A 21,819-nucleotide genomic window follows, 5' to 3' on the forward strand; every position below is an offset into this window, starting at 1 on the left:
AAGGGAGAAGAAAAACTTTCACTGAACACAGACCAGAGTGAAGGTCTGTTTTAGTACTCTGCCTGCAAGGAACCTCTGCTAAGCCAGGCTTGGTGGCGCACACATGTAAACCCAGCGTTTGGGAGGTAGAGGCAGGAAGATCAGGAGTTCAAGGCCAGCTTTGGCTACTTAGTAAGTTCAAGGTAGCCTAGGCACAATAACAAAACAAAAGAAAGGAACTTCCACTTTACAGCTAAATAAACAAGTAGCATATTTAAAAAAGGGGGCTGAGGATGTAGCTCTGTTGGTAGAGTGCTTGTACATTTTTAAGTTTGGTCTTCAGTACCACATAAACCAGGCATGGGAGTACCCACCTATAATTCCAACCTTGGGGACGCAGAGGCAGGAGAGTCAGAATTAAGCAGTATATTTGAGGCACAGCTTGGAATAGCTGAGGCCCTGTTTCATGGTCCCCACCACTTAGGTATATAAAAAGGTTACAAAGATGGTGCATAGGAGGTGGAAGAGATGGCTTCGTGGGGAAAATACTAGCCACAAAAACATAAAGGCCTGGGTTCAAGTCCCCAGAACCTATGTAAAGCTAGTCTGTAATCTTAGTGCTGCAGTGGAAGGTGGAGACAAGAAACTCCCCAGAAGTTCGAGGAGCCAGTGAGCCTGGTATATGAGATGGCGAACAAGAGAGACACCATTGAAAAAGGTGAAGAGCAGATTAGCACCCAAGACTGTCCTCTGACCTCCACACATGTACTGTGGCATGCACATGCCCACAGTCACACTCCTGAATGCACTTGTGCTCACACAGTCACACACACACATACACACACACACACACACACACACACACACACACACACACACCCCACACCACGCCCACACATCATGCATACAGAAGCATTTTGCAAACTCAAGACTATGTCTAAAAGCCCGTCCTTTTCCGACGGATCTCTAACGTTCTTTGATCTCTTCAACACACTCTTCTGAATCATGGACGTTTTTTGGTTTAAGCTTTCTATTTCCAGAGCCTGGGCTCAAAGACTTTTAAAACTGTCTTTAAAATATTTTAATTTTGAGGTTGGGGATTTAGCTCAGTGGTAGAGCACTTGCCTAGCAAGCGCAAGGCCCTGGGTTTGATCCTCAGCTTAAAAAAAAAAAAAAAAATTTAATTTTGAGACAGGGTCCTGCTCTATTAGTCCAGGCTGGCCTTATTCTTGCGGCTCAGCCTCCCAAGCGCTAGGATTACAGGTATGTGCCACCCACGCCTGGCTCCCGAATGCCTCCTTAAAGCGGCCTAAAGTTCCTGAATTATTTCTTGCTAACCATACCCCCAGACCTGTACTCCAAAGAAGCGACCGGAGCGTTTGTATGCCTTCCATCCAGGTGCAAGCGAACACCTTCCCGGACACACAGATGAGGACCACACATTGTAACTGCAGCACCGGCTTTAACAATGTGCAGCTCTGCTTGAGATCTGATACAGCTTCAGGCACACTCTGAAGCCTTCTCCCCCAGCTGTGACGTCACTGCCGATGCTGAGGATATTTAAAGCAAGCCAATGGGAAAACCAGTGAGCATGACAAAGGATGAGGGATGGGGTGATCGATAAAGCCTTTCAACTCCAACTTCATCTGTTCTATAAATAGCCCAGCTCAGAATAGACTTGTGAGATTGTTTTATTTTGCTTCTTAGAAATGAAGTTCACGTGTGCTCAGCACCATGCCTAATATATTCAGTCGCTGTTCAAACCCTGAGCAGCCCCCATCTACACCTGGCAGCCCTGGGCTACAGCCTGCATGTTGCGGTTCCCAGGTGTCCAGGGAGATGGGCGTGGTGAAGACAGTTCTCTGTTGGCATGTTGGCCAGTAAGATACAGCTCTTCTTGCTCCAAATGCTCAGCAGGGAATTAGAAATTAGAGAAGGAAGCCAGCCAGTGGATACAGTTCAGTGGGAGAGCACTTGTCTAGGGAGAAGTCGGTCCTGGGTTCAAGCCCTAGAATTGGGCGGGGGTGGAGGGGTAAGGGGGGGGGGGGGGGGGGAGCGATCAGAAGAGAGCAGTTCCTCCCGAGTGGTCCTTGTTTTCTGTAGATCAGAATCTGTTCCTGGAACAGCTTGCTCCTGGCTGCATTTTGAGATCTTGCCCATCATCCCACAGTAACAACAAGAAAACATGAAGAATAACAACAGAAATTCCTAATGTTTTTTTTTTTTTTTTTTTTTTTTTTTTTTTTTAATGTGTGCGTGTGGAGGGGGTGGTGGTGGTAGGTTTGGGAACAGACTGCTGGTTTAAATCTCCAAGGAAAGCAGGAAACCTTGGTAGCCTGGCAACTCGAGAGGGCCCAGTCCTGAAGCCCACTCCTCTACTCCACTTCAGTAAACCGCCTCAAGGGAGGGTCTGTGTGCGGTGCCTCCTCCTCGAAGCAGCCATTTGCTTTGTTTAGTGTTTTGTTTCTGCCTCGTCACCAATGCTGACATGAGATGGACTCTTAGGCCTGCTACTTAGCATGTTGTTTGTTTGTTTTGTGTTTTGTTTCTGTTTTGAGATGGGGTCTGGCTCAATAGTCCTGAGTGCTCTGAAATTTACTACAGACGTGAACCGGGCTGGCTTTGAAGGGTAACAAGCCTCCTGCTTCTACCTCCCAGGTGCTGGGATTCCAGGCATGCAAAATCAATCCTGGCCTAACACTTTTAAAAATCTTTACCGAGGGGTTGGGGATTTAGCTCAGTGGTACAGCACTTGCCTAGCAAGCTCTGGAAAAAAAAAATCTTTACTGAGCCGGGTGGTGGCACACACCTGTAATCCCAGCACTCGGGGAGGCAGAGGCAGGCGGCGGATCTCTGTGAGATCGAGGCCAGCCTGGTCTACAGAGTAAGTTCCAGGAAAGGCTCCAAAGCTACTCAGAGAAACCCTGTCCTGAAAAACAAAAAAAAACAAAAAAAAAAAATCTTTATTGGGTACTAATTTTTCTTTCCTAGATTGTATTTCCTGCTAGTTACTCATCCTGCATAACATAGCCCTTAGAGGGAACATATTTGAGCCAGGTAGCTGCAAGTTCAAACAAATTGCCCTTGAGCTCTCTAGTTTCTGGAGGCAGGAAACATGCAACAGGATGCCTGGTCCCAGCCATCGTGTACTCCAGCTGGGAGCATGTCTGCGTGCTCAAGGACTCGCATGGGAATCGATCTCTGCTATCAGCTGGTCACTTACCTACATAACTTTTATTTCTCTACTGGTGCCAATTGTGCGAGGTGCTTGGAAGCTCTTACCAGGCACTCTATGTGGTGAGCAATACGCATTCACTGGATAGACGCTCCTTATTATTAGACTGTTGGCTATACCTTTTCCTACTCACCAAGATGTGTTTGTTTTGAAATATTTTTGAACTGGCTTCTGTCCCAGATTCTCTTTGAGAACAATGACAGTTTTAACATATTTTCATCCTGAATGAACCAAATCCTAATACTCCCATGGCTTTTTTTTTTTTTTTTTTAAATGTGGAACATAAACTTAAGAAACACATTTTCAAACTCCTTCCCTCTAGTCAACATTCAACAAATGGTTCTGGGATCAGACACTAATCTGTGATGTTAGAGGCTAAAATGTAAACTCTTCTAAAGTGGTGTAGGCCACTAGATATCTCTCTCTCTCTCTCTCTCTCTCTCTCTCTCTCTCTCTCTCTCACACACACACACACACACACACACACACACACACACACACACAACTCTCTCTCTCTCATACACACACTCTCACACACCACACACATACTCTCTTTCTTGCTCTCCCTCTGTCTCCTCTGCCCCCAGTTTCACCATTGTAGTTCAGGCTGGCCTTGAATTTGGTATCCTCCTGCCTCAGCCTTCTGAGTACTGAAATGGCAGGTATGAGTAGGCACAGTTGGCTCAGATATCCCTCTTTTGAAAAGGTTTCCAGTGTCACACACTCATGGTTTCCACTCCCCATGCAGTCCCCTCCACGACCCACTCCACTCCTACCTGACATTTGCCAACTGTCCTCCCCTCGCTCTGGATTATTAAATGGCTCTGGACTCAGACCATTCAGTTACCAGGGGTGCAGCCCTCAGCAAATTACCTCCTTGACACTATTTTCCCATATTTAAAGTAGCTATAACATATACTTCCACAAGATTGTTGACAGGATTAAATAAAATATATCTGCAAAGACCTTATGGCATTTAGTAAGAGCTCAATAAATACTGTTTTGTTTTAGCTGGGTATGGTGGCACGTAACTTTAATTCCAACCTTTAGCAGTCTGAGAAAGAAAGTTGAACTCTAGGCCAATCTGCACTATATATCCTACTTCAAAAACAAGCAAACAAACTAATAAAAGCCAGATGTGTGCTTTGCAACTGTAGTCTCAGCACTTGGGAGGCTGAAGTAATATGATTGCCACTAGTCTGAGGCTAGCCTGGGCTATATAGAGAGTTACAAGGCCATCCTGAGTTAGAGAGACCCTGTCTCAAAAAAATTATTGGCATGGTGGCACATGTTTAAAGTTTGAGGCTATCCTGGGTTACCTAGTTGGTTTTAAGTCAGCTAGGCATACATAGCAGAACTTTGTACCCTCAAACAAAGTAGAGGCTGGAGTGATGGCTTAGTGGTTTAAGGGTGCACATTGCTCTTTCAAAGGACCAGAATTCTGTTCCGAGCATCCGTGTTGGGTAGCTCACAACTGCCTGTAACTCCTGCTCCAAGGGGTCTGGTACCCTCTTCTGGCTCTGTAGGCACGGGCACTTACATGCCCATGCCTACACACAGATACACACACACACACACACACACACACACACACACACACACACACCCCAACTAATTAAAATAAACATTTCCATTACCACCAAACACACACACCAAACACAAATAAGCTTTCTCTACAAAAATAAGGACTAGTGCTGAAATTTTCAAGGAAAATGCCCATTTAATGTATAATAATAGAAAAAGGGCTGGCGAGATGGCTCTGTGGGGGGATCGTGCTTATCACCAAGTCTGATGACTTGAGTTTAATCTCCAGGACTCCTAGAATTAGGAAATTCCTTCCCCAAGTCATTCCCAACCTGCACACACATGAGGAGTAGACACACACATACAAAATGTAATGAGGAAATAGAAAGAATAGATAATAATGCTTAAGAGTTTGAGGCTAGAATCTTGTCTCCAAATTTTTTTGTTGTATGACCTTTAGCAAATTGCTTATCCCTTTAAGCCTTCCTTTCCTTATCTGTAAGAAAAGACACTGTGTGCTGGGCACATGGAGGTTATTATGAGGGACAAGTAGATAATAAATGCCTGGCATAGAATATGTACTTAATAATGGCTATCAATCGGAACTTTGGTATCATAAGTAAATGAGTTTTTCTGTTCTCACATATTTTTGGGTTTAGGAGGGGTTTACATTCACAGTGTATCTGCCACAAAGAGGGACCCCTGACCAGTCATATACCTGAAGGCAACAGCCTGGCAGTTAGGGCCATGGTGATACGTGGTTAGATCTCTTGCCATTAATGAGCCCCTAGGTTCCATCCCTAGGACCATCACCACTGGCAACAACAGGAAACACTGAAAATTAACAATTACCCAGATTGATGAAATTAATTCTAGCTTAACAATTTTCCAAGCTAGGCTCCTAGCAGTCTTTTAGGTAAATGCCTATTGTTCACTTTTTTGTTTGTTTGCTTGTTGGTTTGTTTGTTTTGTTTTTCGAGACAGGGTTTCTCTGTGTAGTTTTAGTGCCTTTTCTGGTTCTCACTCTGTAGACTAGGCTGGCCTCAAACTCACAGAGATCTGCCTAGCTTTGCCTCCTAAGTGCTGGGATTAAAGACATGTGCCACCACTGCCTGGCTTCACTTTTTTTTTTTTTTTTTTTTTTGATGTAGAATCTTGACGTATAGCTAGACTACCCTTGAACTCAAGATCCTTTTCCCCTGGCCTCTGGAGTGCTGAAATTACTGTCATATGCTACCATGCCTAGTTTAGAAAAATGCTTTTAGGTTGGGGGACTGGGGAGTGAACTGAGGGCCTTGTGCATGCTGGGCAAATATGCACCACTGAGACAGCGGGAAGTGTTTCCTTTCAGCTACCTTCCGGAGTCAATTTCAAGTCATTGCAGTGTTTGTTCCTTAGTAGGCACTCCGCTGCACTGAGGAGATGCGTAGGACTTCTCTCCTGCCCTCCCCTCTGAGCCCCAAACTCTCAACAATCCTTCCTCAGCTTCCCAAGGGATGGGGTCACAAGCTAAGCCATTACACAAAACACCTCCCTCCTTTCTGTCCTTCTTCCTTCCAACTGACTCCTGAGTCTGGGAAAACACACCAAGCATATGGTCTACAGCTAAGCTGCACCTCTAAGTCGAAATTTTTGCTCAAGAAAACAACATCTGTGTCCAAATTCCTTTAATTACCAAATCTACAAGGATGGCCTTCACTTCTCCATCTTCCCCTGTATCCCCCAAGAGGCTTCTTAAATGGGCTGCTGCCGAGATCCTCTCTCCTCTTGTGCCGCCCACCACTCACCTGTCTCCAGCTGCTGCACCTAAACTACACCACACTGTGAACTGTCCACGTCCCCTGTTTAATGGATGTGGATCTCATCACCATGATTTGACCATAAATAACTTGAGAGCATGCATCTCTATTGCTTCCTCTTACATCCCATCATAACTGCCATTTGTTACTTCTAGTCATAACTGCCGTGATGACTAGGGATAAAATTTTATGAGCTTGTATGAAACATATTTTAACTTATTCCTTTAAACCAGCAGGACATGAAACAGATAGATTCAGGGCAAGCGCTACATTCCCACACAAAATCTGATTCACTTAGGAAGTTTCTTGTTTTTTCTTTTCTTTTCTTTCTTTTTTTCTTTCTTTCTTTCTTCCTTCCTTCCTTCCTTTCTTTCTTTCTTTCTTTCTTTCTTTTTTTTGTTTTGTTTTATTTTTTCAAGACAGGGTTTCTCTGTGTAGCCCTAGCTGTCCTGGAACTTGCTCTGGCTGTTCCTGACTGAACCAGGCTGGCCTCAAACTCACAGATATCTGCCTGCCTCTGCCTCCCGAGTGCTGGGGTTAAAGTTGTATGGCTCCATATGCCTGGTTATTACTTGTTTCCTTTTTTAAGAAATTTATTTTGAGACTAGAGAGATAGCTTAGGGGTAAAGAACATTGGTTGCTTTTCCAGAGGACCTGGGTTCAATTCTTAGTATCACATGGTGGCTCACAACTATCAATAACTCCAGTCCCCAGGGCTTCCAATCCCCTCTTCTGGCCTCCACACATGTGTGATACATAGACATACATGCAAACAAAACATCTATATACACAAATTAAATAATACATTAAAAAGATGTATTTTTGTTTTATGTGGATAACTGCATGCATAAACGTATATGTACTACATGCATGCCTGGTGTCCTTGCATGCTAGAAGACAATGCTGGATCCCTTAGAACTAGGGTTTCAGGTGTTTGTGAGATGCCCAAGGTGGGTGCAGGGAACAAAACTTGAGTCCTCTGCAAAGCAGAATGTATTCTCAAAAACAAAACAAAACAAAAACACCTGTTTTCTGTGTATAAGTTTTGCTTGCTTTCATGATGCCAAAGGGAGTCAGAAAGAGGTGTCAGATGTCCTGGAACTGGAGTTACAGATGGTTGTAAGCCATCGTGGGGGTGCTGGGAACTGAACTTGGGTCCTCTTGGAAGAGCAACAGGTGCTCTTAACCACTGAGCCATCTCCCTCGACCTTCTGTGTCTTTTCAAATTTCTTTATCTTTCTTCCACCAGTGTTCATATTGAGCACTGGATGACATGGAATGGAAAATATGATCTCTGATATTTACACTTGGCCTTGAAAACAGCTGAGTTGTTCTCGCCCATTTGGAAACCCATCCAGAAGAAGACAGGCCACCTTCTCCTCACTTGGGTAATGTAGAAAAGATTTTGTCCCGTGTCACCCTTAAGAACAAAGCTCTTTCTCAGCTTATCTTGAGTGAAGGGTGAAATGATTCTAAGATTCCGGAAAAATATCCTGATTTCCCTAAAACCCCCTGGAGTGTTTGGGCCAGATTTGCCATTCTCCTCACTGTGCTGTCTCCATGAGGAGACAGATCGGTCGGAACATCCACCCTGAAACTGTGTTTACTATACCTGAGCATGCTCATTAGAAAAAAAAGACTTAAAAAAAAAAAAAAAGACTTAGAGGCAGGCAGTGGTGGCACACGCCTTTAATCCCAACAATTGGGAGTTCCAGGCCAGCCTGGTCTACAGAGAGAGTTCCAGAACAGCCAGAGCTGTTACACAGAGAAACTCTGTCGAAACAAAACAACCTTTGAAAATACTTAAAAAACAAACACAAATAAACCGACCCCCCCAAAAAAAACCAAACCTTATTATATAGGAAAATACCCTCCATCAGTGAAAACCTGTGTATATTGGGGTATGGGTGAGAAAGCAGAGTCTGGAAGTTTGAGTGTGTGTGTGTGTGTGTGTGTGTGTGTGTGTGTGTGTGTGTACATCTGTGTATGAATCAGACACTTCCCAAGGGGGGTGGGCAGTGCTAATCCTATCAGTCAAACTGATGAAAAACGTACGTAACAGGCTCAGGCCTATTTTCAGATCTTAAATTAGCATGTGCTACACAGATTGAGTACCAGGTTGAATTTTTTTTTTTTCAGGGCAATTGAGAAAAAGGAAAGGAAAGGAAAAGAAAATACAATGAGAAAAAAAAAAAGCAAGACTATTTTGTGGAATTGTTCCCTCACAACGTTGTTTTTTATAACTGCAAATGCTTAAGAGTAATTAGATGACAATCCGTTTAGGAAAGGAATCGGAGAGAACACGGTCACTGAAGCCGAGGTGGAAAGACGAAGAGGATTATCTACACACTGTACTGATTTTATTTGACTTCGAGGGTGCTCTCCAGTGTCACTCTTGCTCTGGTGCCAAAATGTCCCTCGGCCATTCGTGGAACACTGTGCCGTCCAGAGAAACTGGTTCATGGGCAGCAAGACACACTATACCTTCGCCCAGGAACCCCAGAGAGAGCCCGAGAGTACCTCTCCTTGGGAAGAAGCCCTCTGCCAAGGATCGCATACTGAAGTGCCCTCTTTGATGGAAGGCACTGACAGCCATTGCCCAGCACTCACCTCCAGGGCTTCCTTACGAAGAGGAGAGTGTACTGTGCGGGCATGGAGTTGTCTCTGGAAGCCTGTGCCTTGTACAAGTGCCGTTGGGAAGACAGATGTAAACTGGCACTCCCAGAATGGCCCAGGCTTCTCTCCTTAAGAGCTTCAGTACCAGTACTCATATTTCCCACATCAATTCCTCCTCTACCCTACACCTCTAGTTACTCCCAATTCCTCTAAGAACCTCACAGGGTCTTCTGTGGCTGTGAGCTGCACAGACGCCTCCCACGAGGCAACCAGAGAAACAGCAAACTCCATTTAGAGAGGAACATGGTCAAATCAGCCGGTTCTCCCTTCCATATTTCCCTCGTCTATGAGACAGGAAGACCAGCCCTGACGCGTCTGTTTCACAAGGCTGGCTACATGGGATGGACCAGCCTATAGAGTCAGAGCAGCAGTATCACTACCCTTTTCTTTTTTTGAAGCGCCGCAGAGCTTCATCACATAAGACAACAAAATCTTAAATATGCTCCAAAAGCGGGCCCACAGCCTGCTGAAGGTGTCTGCGTTAAAGCTCGTTAAAAAATCCACGTCTCAGCCTGAATTAGGATCGCCTGGATCAGAACTGCCTAGGGACCAGCCGGAAAGATTTTGTTACACTTCTAACAAATTCCCAGGCAGTGCTTGGGCCACAGCGCCAACCTGGTTCCTGAACTCTATTTGATCTCTTCTGAGGAAAGAACGGCTCTGCCTGGCTTGGCTAAAGCGATGTATGACAGGCATCACTTTCCCATAGCTCGTGACCAGTGGCTTGACCAGCGCAGGTGGCTGACAGCACAGGTCTCAGGCAAAGCAAAGCTGCTTTCGAGGCTATGGAGGGGTTAAAGTCCCACGGGGGACCCCCGGAGGGGATGGGGTGGTGCTGGGGGCGTCCGGGACCTGGACTCACCTACGATGATACCACAGGCGCTGACCAATCCGATCTCTTTCTTCAGGGCTACTCCGCCCCCTCCCGAGCCAGCCTCGGCCTCCGGGCTGGTGTCGGATCTGCTCTCACCCGGGTGGTTCTTGGCGGTGTTGTTTCGCTGTCGAGCCCCCTTTTCCATCTTTCCTCCCTAGGGTTCGGATCTCCAAAAGCTAAAAAGAGCTCACTCTTGCTAAACGCTCGCGCGTGTAAATGTGCAGGTAGGCAGAAAAACAAGAGTTTCCAAATAACACGCCCGTTTCAGAAACAGGGAACGCGCCTACCCTCCGAAAGTGACAGCAAATGAGAGAGAGCGAGCGAGCTGTAAATATTCCCACTCTGTACCGACACGTGTCACTCCTGCTACCAAAAAACCGGCCGTGTTTTTAGAAGGGAGGCGAAGAGCACATATATTTAAATACAAAAATAGAACGGTACCAGCGACTCCAGCTGGAATTCTCCGGAAAGGGTTTATCTTCAGAAGCCCAGGATGGCTGTGCTCGGTGTACCGGGCGGCGGCTAGCCCTGTTCGGGATTCTCTGAAGCCCTCCTAAGAACACAGACCGCCTTCGCCTTCCCCCAGTCTCTCTTTTACGAGGAGGGTAAAAGTAGTTCTCGTTAGCTGCCGGGGTGGAGGAGAAGCGGCGCTCAGGTACTTTCTTCTCGCTCGGTTGGCTCTGGGTCTGATTTCCACCTGCTGTGGCTGTCCCCGCTCGCCCTTCTCCGGTCTGAGCTCCCGGTGCTCACGCCGCAGACCGCTCCATCGCTCGGCGCCGGCTGAGTGGTTGCTGCGCTCGCGAATGTGCTTCCCTTATAGCGGCGGCGTTTATTTGCGGACCGAGGCTCCGCCCCCACCGCCTCGTTCCTAGCCATCCTCAAGCGCATCTCCTCCCCCCTTTTATTTAAATATTAGTGCCACCCCCACCCCCCATCAAAGATCACGGAGAAAATGATTTATTTTTTCCCCTCTAGTGGAAGCGAGGGCAGGGTCGGCCGCAGGGAGAAGTCACTGCTCAAGGCTGCAGCTCAGGTCCCACAGCATTTGTGAGCTCTATAAGGGCACAGTTTTGCAGGCTTTTAATGTCTTCAGAAATAAACTGGCCCGCATACTAAAATGTTGAGGTGTGGATCATTTGAGGACAAGGTCGAGAAGGCTGTAAGGATATCATCATCAAGCTGTTTCCTGAAATCGGTGGGGGTGGATGGGAGAGCTTTGGTAGGGGCAGTATGGAAGGATTTAAGGTTGAAGAGTTTCTCTTAGGGATTCTCACGAATGGTAAATAAAATCATCAAGAAGATAGAGTAGTTGCAACGTTCATCTGAAGCACACGATAAGGAGGACTCTGATCTGGTCCCATAACTCCTAATATTTAATCCACCTATAAATTATTTGAACTTCAGATGGGAGAATTGCCAGCACCTCACTGATCATAGAGCAGATTTGTTGATATTAAGAGATGAGTCTCCTTTAAGTACATTGTGCCTCCTCTTCCCTGAAGAATTTAATTCAAAACTGTTGCTTTACCTCAAGAACAGTGTCTATTTCTAACTGTAAAGTACTTTGGAAAAATACACGAAACAATATTATAGACAACGCTGAAAAACTAAAGTTTTCTTTTAACATATACTATACAAAATGATTTGCTTTTAAAATAAGTCTAAAAAAATAAAATTCCAAAGGACATGGTGACGCACACCTTTAATCCCAGCACACACTTGGGGTGCAGAAGCAGGCGGATCTCTCTGAGTTCAGGGCCAGCCTGGGTCTGTAGACTGAGTTCCAGGCCAGCCAGAGCTGCAACAGTGAGACTGTCTCAATAAGACGAACAAACTAAATTCTCCAATCTGACCACTAACTACACAAATTTGGCTTCACTTTTTGGAAAATGTTCTAAAACCCTTGGGATTTTTAGGAAGATAAAAATGAAAACTCTTTAAAAGGGGTTTGGCTAAGCTATCTAGAAGAGATTTTCCGGATGGGGTAAAGTCCAGTTACCACCTGCCCCTTGACCACTCAACTCAGCAAGTATCGAGAGGTTTCAAAGGTTAAGATCTCAACCCCTTCTCCTTCTGTTGGTTCAAGATATGGCAGATTGAAAACCTCAGCAAAAAATAAAAATTAAAAAATAAAAAGTGGGAAGTGTGGAAATAATTTTCAACAAACAGACTAGACAAGGTCTGGAATACATAGCACAGAGCTCCGCGGGAGAGTGAGGAAGGAGTCAGGGGGAAATGAAGAAATTGTGAATTGCCTCTGGCCTTTCTTGACAAGCTTAGGAAGCATTAAGGGAAAACTTGGTGGATTCATTTTTAAACAGTCCAGTTGGAAGACTTCAGCATGGATGTGCTCAGATTTCTACAGCACGGGGTAAAACCTTTCTGCTTCTCAAGTGTGAGTTCTTTCAGTTTTGTAGCTCAGTTTAATGGTGTAGGCTTCCTATGGGGTTAAAGACCAGCGTGTGAGGAATTTGAGCTCTCTCCCAAAGCAAGTGCAAACAAACAGCAATGTGTAAGCCTCAGTCCTCTGGATTTATACATCTGGAAGATAAAGAAAATCACAGCTGGGTGGTGGTGGCACACGCCGTTGATCTCAGCACTCCGAGGGAGGCAGAGGCAGGCTGTGAGTTCGAGGCCAGCCTGGGCTACAGAGCGAGTTCCAGGACAGGCACCAAAACTACAGAGAAACCCTGTCTCAAAAAACCTAGCAAGAGAGAGAGAGAGAGAGAGAGAGAGAGAGAGAGAGAGAGAGAGAGAAAGAAAGAAAGAAAGAAAGAAAGAAAGAAAGAAAAAGTTAAGTGCAAATGGATTTTGGGGGTATACAGTTTGGCATCAAAGGAGACAGGGAGACTTGTGAAAAACTAGTATTTCCATTTCTTTAGTCCTCGGAATTTAGGAGTGGCTTGCAGCTATTTATTGATGGCAAAATAGGAAAGCTAGAAAAGGAAACACCCCGTCAAAGGGACCTTTGACCCGTATTATATGGCTCTAGGCTGCTGACATTTTTGTGGCATAAATACTACATGTGTCAAAATCTCATGCAACTAGTGTTGAACACAAGAAAGAAGGAAGTCTTGGTGTAATGTATTGAGAAAAATTTGTGGAACAATTAATTGAAATTCCTTACATTTTAATCACTTAAAGTATAGCTGTGATCCACATTTATCTTTGTACTTTTTACTTTACTCTTTGTATTTAAATAGTGCTTTACAGCTTTTCTGAATAATGTCTCATTTTTTCCTTCCCCACTAAAAAGCTTAGGTAGACAAAGCCAATTTGTTGTTTAATTTTGAGACAGGGTCTCTCTATGATTGGCCTAGAACTCACTATGTAGATAAGGCTGGCATTGAACTCTTGGGGATGAGTCTATCTCTGCCTGCTGGGTGCCGGGATGAAAGGTGCACAGCCCTGTGTTTGGCTGGCAAAGCCCATCTTTGTTTTGTTTGTGTTTGTATTTGTTTTAGACAGGGTCTTGATATGGAGCCCTGACTGGCCTGGAACTTGCTATGCAGACCAAGTCGGCCTGGCACTCACAGAGATTTGCCTGTGGGGATTGAAGGGGTATGCCACCAAGCCCAGCTAAACCCAGCTATTCTTAAATTTGTGTGTGTGTGTTGCTGAAGATAAAACATAGAACCTTGCTAGCCAAGGCTCTTCCATCAAGCTAACCCCTCCCCATAACTTATGGAGGATTTAAAAATATTAGGCTAAAGCCGGGCAGTGGTGGTGGCGCACACCTTTGATCCCAGCACTCGGGAGGCAGAGGCAGGCGGATCTCTGTGAGTTCGAGGCCAGCCTGGTCTACAGAGTGAGATCCAGGACAGGCTCCAAAGCTAAACAGAGAAAACTTGTCTTGGGAAAAATAAATAAATAAATATCATATTAGGCTAAGGCTCAAAGAAGTGTTTTGTTAGAGCTCAAAAAGCAAACATTGGCTCTGCTCATGGGCAAGCAGGTTGACACAGGTTTACACCGAGCTTCTCAAGACGATGTCTCCACTTGCCAATGCTTCTCCTGGAGAGAGACAAGACTGGCGACCATGCTTTCCTCATGGTTATTGGTGGTGGTTTGGGATAAGCTCTCACTATGTCGTCCAGGCTGGCCTTGGGGTCTTCCGGTCTCAGGGTCCTGTGTGCTTTTGAGTCAGTGTCATAACTGATTTCTTTAAAGAGACCCATTTGAATGTCAACGCTTCACAGTCTGCTCAGTGAGACTCGTGGGCCTTACTCCGGCCCCTGACATTCACCGCGTCTTTATGCACACCTTTCCTTGGACCTTTCTCAAGCGCTCACTTTAGAACAACCCCATTTCCGGGCTCTGAGAGACAGTGCCCATCATTTCGCTTGCTGAAAATAAGAAGGAACTGACCTCTTTAACATGGAAAACTGTGGTTGAATGGGCCATTTTCTTACAAATACTCATGGCTTCAGAGAGAAAGGCTGTGTGTGGCTGACACCTGCTGCACGAAGAAGGAGATGACAGGGGAACCTGCTACCACAACAGTTAAACACACTCACATCCTGGTTGTCCCCTTGGGAGACACAAAAGTGTTAGTGCAAAAGAACTAAGCCATTCTATTTCTGGACCTCACAGCACTTTACCCTTGCTCTTCGTCACGGAGCTGTAGAGTCTGAGGTCACCAATGAGGGACCTGACTGACTCCTCCGAGTCAGCTCACAGCCCATGCTGTGCACTCTTACACAGAGCCGCCCAAAGTCAGAACGAACCCTTCTTCAAAGCAAAGCCCCCAGACCGGGCACAAAAGCTCACACTTACCATCCCAACACACAAGAGGCTGAACAGAAAAATTGCTCAGGACAATTGAGTTCAGGACAATCTGAGCTACAGTGTGAAACTTTCTCAAAATACATCAATGACTATGCAAATAAATAAGATCTAGGCACGGTGGTATGCAGGTGTCTCTGTACTAGAAAAGCTAAGTCAGGGGGATCTTGAGGTAGCCGAGGCCACATAATGTCTTCTCAAGCCTGGGATACACATCAAAACCCTGTCTCCAAAATCAAACAAACAAGAAAACAAAAACGAACAAACAAAAAACATCCCATGGAACTGGAAAGATAATTCAACCGTTCACAGCATTTAATGCCCTTGCAGAGAGCACAGGCTCAGTTCCCAGGTCTCCCAGGGCTGCTCACAACCGTCTGTAACTCCACTTCTAGGGGATACAATGCCCTCTCCTGGCCTCCAAGGGCACTGCATGCATGTGGTGCACGGACATACATACCGACAAAACACCCGTACACATAAAATTTTTTTAAAAATTAAAGCATATAAGTCTTCCCAGGTATGCTGCACACACCTGAAACCACAACCTTCCAGGAGTATTCGGGGAAAATGGGATTTCCAGACCAGGCATGGGCTGCAATGGTGATCCTGTTCCAAAAGACAGGGACTCAGTGTGTAGTTCAGATATAGGACATCTCCCTACCGTGCACAAAGCCCTGAATTTGATCTCCAGAAACACAAATCAAAACAAAATCATTGCAAAGATATGACTCTTTATCTTGGGCAGATATAATACAAAGCAATTAAGGTAGAAGTCTCTATATTTAAATCCTCACATCTAGAGTCACCTAAATCCTTGGAAAGAAGATTGACTGGGCTCAAGGAGTCAAGCAGATATGGCCTGCAGCTGGGAATGTGATTATGTTTCTTTCTCACCGGAGCTGGGAAATATTTGGAATCCAGCCAAGTGCAGCAGACAGAGGGATAATTTTCTGGAATTTTTGTCTCTGCTGTCAGAACAAGGGTTCATCTTCTCCAGAAGAGCATGAATTAATTACCCGTCATAACAACACAAGGGCCTCTCCATCCACATTCTCAGGACTGCTTAAGCTTCGGAAGGTACAACTTCCTTTGAAGGTGGTGTCACATCCAGGCGGCAGAGGGTGACAGGGACGGTCCTAGCCGATAGAACCTCTTCATTTCACTTTTCCTTCTGACCAGCTTTTGCCTTTTCTTTTAAAATCTTTTCTCTGTCTTTTAAAACCTTTTATCACCTGTTTTCCCTCTGTAAATAACGTGAGTTTCCTAGAACCGCTGCCTCAGAAAGTTACCATCTAGCCGACTATAGGCCTTAAATTATTATTTTTTTTCAAGGCAGGATTTCTCTGCAGCTGTCCTGGAACTCACTCTGTAGACCAGGCTGGCCTCAAACTCAGAGATCCACCTGCCTCTGCCTCCCACCACTGCTGGCTTAAATCTTATTTTTTAATTAATTAATTAAAATGTGGTTCAAACATTTTTTAAAAGATTTGTTTATTTGTTATGTATAGTGTTCTGTTTGCATGTATGCCTGCAGGCCAGAAGAGGGAGCCAGATCTCATTACAGATGGCTGTGAGCCACCATGTGGGTGCTGGGAATTGAACTCAGGACCTCTGGAAGAACAGCCAGTGCTCTTAACCTCTGAGCCATCTCTCCAGTCCCCATGTTTTAAACATTTTAAAATTTTATTTATTTAGCGTGTGTGTGTGTGTGTGTGTGTGTGTGTGTGTGTGTGTGTGTGTGTGTGTGGATGATGCACATGCATGCAATATAGTGGAGATCACAGGACAACATGCAAGAGTCGGTTCCCTTCCTCCACCCTGTGTGTTCCAGGATCACACTCAGGTTGTCCGGCTTGTTGGAAAGTCCCTTTACCGGCTGAGCCATCTCACTGACTCAATTGATTTATTGAGAAATAAATATTTTGAAAGATTTATAGCTTTTCATTTTATGTGCATGGATGTTTTGCCTGTTCACCACATGCATGCAGTGCCCGTGGGGGCCAGCAGAGGGCATTGTATCCCCTGGAAGTGGAGTTACAGACGGTTGTGAGCTGCCCCGGAAGAGCTGGGAACAGAGGGGCACTGAGACTTTTAACTTGGGTCCTCTGGAATCAATAAGTGCTCTTAACCTCTGAGCCATCTCTCCTGGCCAAGATTCATGTTTTAAGGTAAGTTTAAGGAGGAAGTAAGTCCCCCAGGAGCAAAGGCCTTCTTTCTTCTCTATTGTATGGAGCTCTGAAAAACGGGGTTTGACATTCGAGAAATATGATTGACTGAAGGAGTTGATAAGTGGCCCTACCCATTAATACACAATAAACGAATAAACAATTACCAGCTGACTAGTCGGCATGCAAACTAAATGTGTGAGCAGAGCCTGGACACGGGCTGGACCGTGCGAAGAGACACACAGTACTGCTTTGATTTTCGCGATATTTCTTCGGTGCTCAGACCTCACATGGGCCCTCCATGCTGCCCAGCAGTCTCCCTGCCGTCATGGTCTCTTCTCTTCAAACCAACACCTCCTCTCCCAGATCTCTTCTCTTGACCACAGGAAATAGAATTGGGCAAAAGAGAACTTCTCCCCTCCCTGCCAAGTCTGTTGATCTCCTCAGGTTCAGCCCTCCTTCCCAGTGAGATGGGCGAACTCCTATGTGCCTGGACCACGAGTGTCCTAGCTGCCACGCCCCAGCTTCCCTTTCAAGGTCTTTGCCGTTGGATGATTCCTCTCTCTTATACACCAGTTTCCCACCCTGAACTGGATTATTATTATCAGCATACCAATGTGTCATCATATCTTCCATTAAAAAACAAAACAAGAGGCAGGTGTGATGGGTGGCTCAGTGGGCAGAGGTGTTTGGGCTCAATCCTGAGGACCGGAGTTCAATCCTTAGTGGTGGGAGAGAACCAGCTCCTGAGTGATGTTCTCATAGACCTGTCTTTTCTTTCTGTCTCTGTCTCTCTCTGCCTCTACGTGTCTCTGTTTCTCTCTCTCTCTCTCTCTCTCTCTCTCTCTCTCTCTCTCTCTCACACACACACACACACACACACACACACACACACACACACACACAAATCAACTTTTTAACGGAATGGGAAGATGTCTTAGCAGATAAAACACTTGTCACGTTTAAGTGTGGGAACTGGCGTTCAGATCCCCAGAACCCATGGTAGAAGCTGGGCAGGTGTTGCAGTAGTTCCCTGGGAGCTGGGACAGGGGCAGAGACACGAGATCCTGTGGGCAAGCTGCTTAGCTAGACTAGCTGGAATTCAGACTCCTGGTTCAGCAAGAAGCCCTACCCTAAAGTAGAGCACAATAAAGCAGAGCATGATGGAAACATCAATTCTGGGTCACTCATTACATGCACACACACAAATGTGCGTGTATACCTGTATGCATGGATGCACCCATATACACGCAGTATACATACATACATAGAAACGTGCACACACCATGGGGAAAAATAAACAAGACAAATGAACCAGCCAAAAAAAAAAAAAACCAGCCAGTGAAGTGGCGCAGGGGTAATTCCAGCACTCCAGAGGTTAAGGCAGTAGGGTCACGGGTTTCAGGCTGGCCTAGGTCACACTGTCACTCGCAAAAAAACAAGCAGAGCTTCCCTTGACCCTCCGACCCTTTCCATGTGCTACCCCACTCCTCTACTCTCCTGTCTCTCCTTTCTTTCTTTTTCTTTGGGGGGGTGTGTGTGGTTTCAAGACAGGGTTTCTCTGTGTAGCTTTGGAGCCTGTCCTGGATCTTGCTCTGTAGACCAGGCTGGCTTCAAACTCTCAAAGATCCTCCTGCCTCTGCCTCCCAAGTGCTGGGATTAAAGGTGTGTACCACCACCGCCCGGCCTGTCTCTCCTTTCTTACCTCCATTCTTACGTAAGTCCCTAACACCAAAGCTCTGGTCCCCAGCATCCAGCAGACACCATTCTTGGGAAGGTCACTGATGTTCACCACGTGCCCAACCTATATGTCCCACTTTGCTTTTTATCTCTATGATAAGTGTCGTGACCAAAAGGAACTTGGGGAGGAAAGGATTCATTTCAGCTTTCAGCTCTTCCTCTATCCCTGAGGGAAGTCAGGGCAGGAACTCAAGGCCGGAGCTTGGGAGCAGGAACTGAGCAGAGGCCATAGCAGAACCTTGCTTACTGGCTTGTTCATACAACTTTTTAACACAACTCAGGACCAAACTGCCAAGGGGTTGTGTCTTCCATATCAATCATTTAATCAAGAAAATGCCCCACAGGCTTGTCTACAGGCCAATCTTACAGAGGGATTTTCTCAATTGAGAGCCGTCTTCGAAGATGACCCTAGCTTGTGTCAAGTTGACAAAAAAAACTAAGCCCCACACTAGAGATCTCTGATGGTCTCATCCAGAGAAGCTCTTAGGAGCCAGCCACCCAATTGCCAGTAAATGTCTCTGGCACCACAAGCATGTAACAATGCCCATGTCCCTCTCTCTCCTACCATCTCTAGCTGATCTTAAAATCAACCTTGATCTCTTTTTCTCACATATCCTGCATCTCATTCTCCAGGCAGTCTTCTTAGGTGTGGCCTTCAATCTTGTCTTTCTGAAGCAAATCTTTTTGTGCCATCCTGTACTGATGCCTGCTCTCACCGTCCTACCATGAGCCATCAGCTTTAAAAGGAAAAATGTTGCCAGGCATGGTGCCGCACCCAGGAGGCAGAACCAGGAGGATCTACATGAGTTCGAGGCCAGCCTGGTCTACATAGTGAGTTTCAGGACAGCCAGGACTACACAGAAAAATCCTGTCATGAAGGAAAAAAAAAAAAGAAAAAGAAAAAATTTAAAGTTTACACGATAAAGAAATGATAAAAGCTGGGTGTGGTGGCGCATGCCTGAATCTTAGCCCCTGAGAATTAGAGGCAGGAAGATCAGTTTCAAGGCTGCTAACCTCAGCTTCATACGCATTTGAGGCTAGCCTGGACTATGAGACTCTGTCTCAAAAAACACCAAAACCCAAAAGAACAAACCCCTCAAAACTTAGAGAAACGAGAGATTTCTCATTTGAAGAGACACAGGTTAACCCGATTTACACATCTGTGATATAGGCATGGACTGAAACATCCCATGGTACTCCACTGACAGGCACAACTTTTATTTTTCAACAAACCAGCTGAAAATAAAACAAAACAAAAACAAAAAGCAAACTAGACTTAGCCCAGGAAAGCGCTGGGTAACCTCTCATGTACACCTTCTCCTATAGTACCCTCTGCTGGTAACTTCCTGCCACAGCCAAGCTTCATTTCACCCACAACATTCCCCAGGTTCTATTCTTTCAGCCGACCCATCTACTGCTTGAAGAAGCCACCAGCTTAGAAAATAAAGTCTGGACTTCCATGGAGAAATGTCAGGCTCACTTTCCAAAGCAGTTCCATAGCCTCTTTCCCCACTACTCCCCTTGGTGGCCCTGCCTTTGAGTCCCTTCAGCAACACTGGACCATCCAACATCTCCCCATATTATATTAAGGTCAATATTGGTGTGTCTCTTCTGCCAGGAAAGAGTCTCTCCCCATTGATGCTGTATAAAATCTTGCCTTATTTAAGGCTTATTCAAATAACCTTTCAAAGTTGGGCATGCTTAAATCCCAGGACTTGGGAAGTTGAGACAGCATGGTTGTAAGTTCGAGGCTACCTGAGTTACAGAGCAAGATTTTGTCTCAGAATAAACAAACAAGGACCAGCGAAGTTGCTCAGCTACTAAGAGCAATTTGCTGCACCAGCTTGGTGACCTTAGTTCAAGACCCCACTTCCGTGTAAAGGGGAACACTGGCTCCACAAAGTTGTCCTCTGACCTCCACATTTGCTCCGTGACATGGGTTCCCCCCTTGTCACACACACACACACACACACACACACACACACACACACACACACACACACGAGTAAAGATTTAAAGGCTCTAAATGGCTCATCCAGTAAGAGCACTTCCTCAAGCCGGAAGATCTGAATTAGACTTCGGAATACACATGGTGGATGGAATAAGAGACTCCCTCAGGAGTGGCATGTCTGCAACTCACTCCACAAAACATTCGAATATAATAAAAATAAAATAATTTTAATTTAAAAAAGAAACAACAAAAATCACAAAACAGGGCCACCGAGCCTGACAACCTGAGTTCCATCCCAGAACCCACATAGTAGAAGCAGAGGATTAACTTCGGCAGCTCCCTCTCTGATCTTCACCCCCTGACACACACTCATAAAAACAAAACAAAAAAACCCAAATAACGCTTCTACCCAAATCATGTTCCTCTGGGAAAGCCACCCAAATGATCCATCTGTCTTTTCTCCCTGCTCTCAAGGTGATCTGACATTTTTCAGGGAAGCCTTCCCAAATATACTTTTTTTTTGGGGGGGGGGTTTGAGCTGAGGATCGAACTCAGGGCCTTGCACTTGCTAGGCAAGCACTCTACCACTGAGCTAAATCCCCAACCCTCAAATGTATACTTTTATAGTTCCTGATGTTTTTCTTTTATGGCCTTACTTAATGGGCACATTTTTGTTTCTAAAATAGAAATATTTTCAATCTCTCCTTTCTTGATTCATTGGGATGCTTCTGAGACAAGAGTTGTTTTGGTGACTACATGTGGTTAGATAGATAATGTAAAGTAGATGCTTTGTAACAGTTATAGACTGAATGAATTAATATTTATGAATGGACTCTGCCTCATGTGTTGAATGTTCATACACACATTTACACCCCTCGTAGGTCAGGGGCTTTTGGGAAGTAAACGTGATGTCTTCCATGTATTTGGATAACATTTTTCATCTCCACTTAGGTTAAAATCGCCACTGGAGATTTTATGGATGGCATTTATGGACGCTGCCAAGCCTGATGGCCTGAGTTTGAGCCCTGGCCAAACATGGTGAAAGGAGAGAACTGAACTCTACAAGTTGAGAAGGAATTCCACTCCTG

The 21,819-nt window shown here is 45.4% G+C and overlaps 1 protein-coding gene across 2 annotated transcripts in view; it reads right to left on the bottom strand.

Annotated features, from left to right (window-relative positions):
* Slc7a8 (solute carrier family 7 member 8) overlaps positions 1-10,891 on the bottom strand; it is a 59,573-nt gene extending 48,682 nt beyond the window's left edge. The window contains exon 1 of one of the 2 annotated variants that reach the window (XM_036199186.1): positions 10,076-10,891. In XM_036199186.1, coding sequence (XP_036055079.1) covers positions 10,076-10,232 — 157 coding nt within the window. In that variant the 5' untranslated portion in view covers positions 10,233-10,891. Of the gene's footprint in view, positions 1-1,330; positions 1,475-10,075 lie in introns of those variants that run through there. The other variant, XM_036199187.1, reaches the window with a different exon arrangement.
* Positions 10,892-21,819: the final 10,928 nt, after the last annotated feature.

The sequence above is a fragment of the Onychomys torridus genome, chromosome 9 (assembly GCF_903995425.1).
Source record: "Onychomys torridus chromosome 9, mOncTor1.1, whole genome shotgun sequence".
NCBI classification, from domain to species: Eukaryota; Metazoa; Chordata; class Mammalia; order Rodentia; family Cricetidae; genus Onychomys; species Onychomys torridus.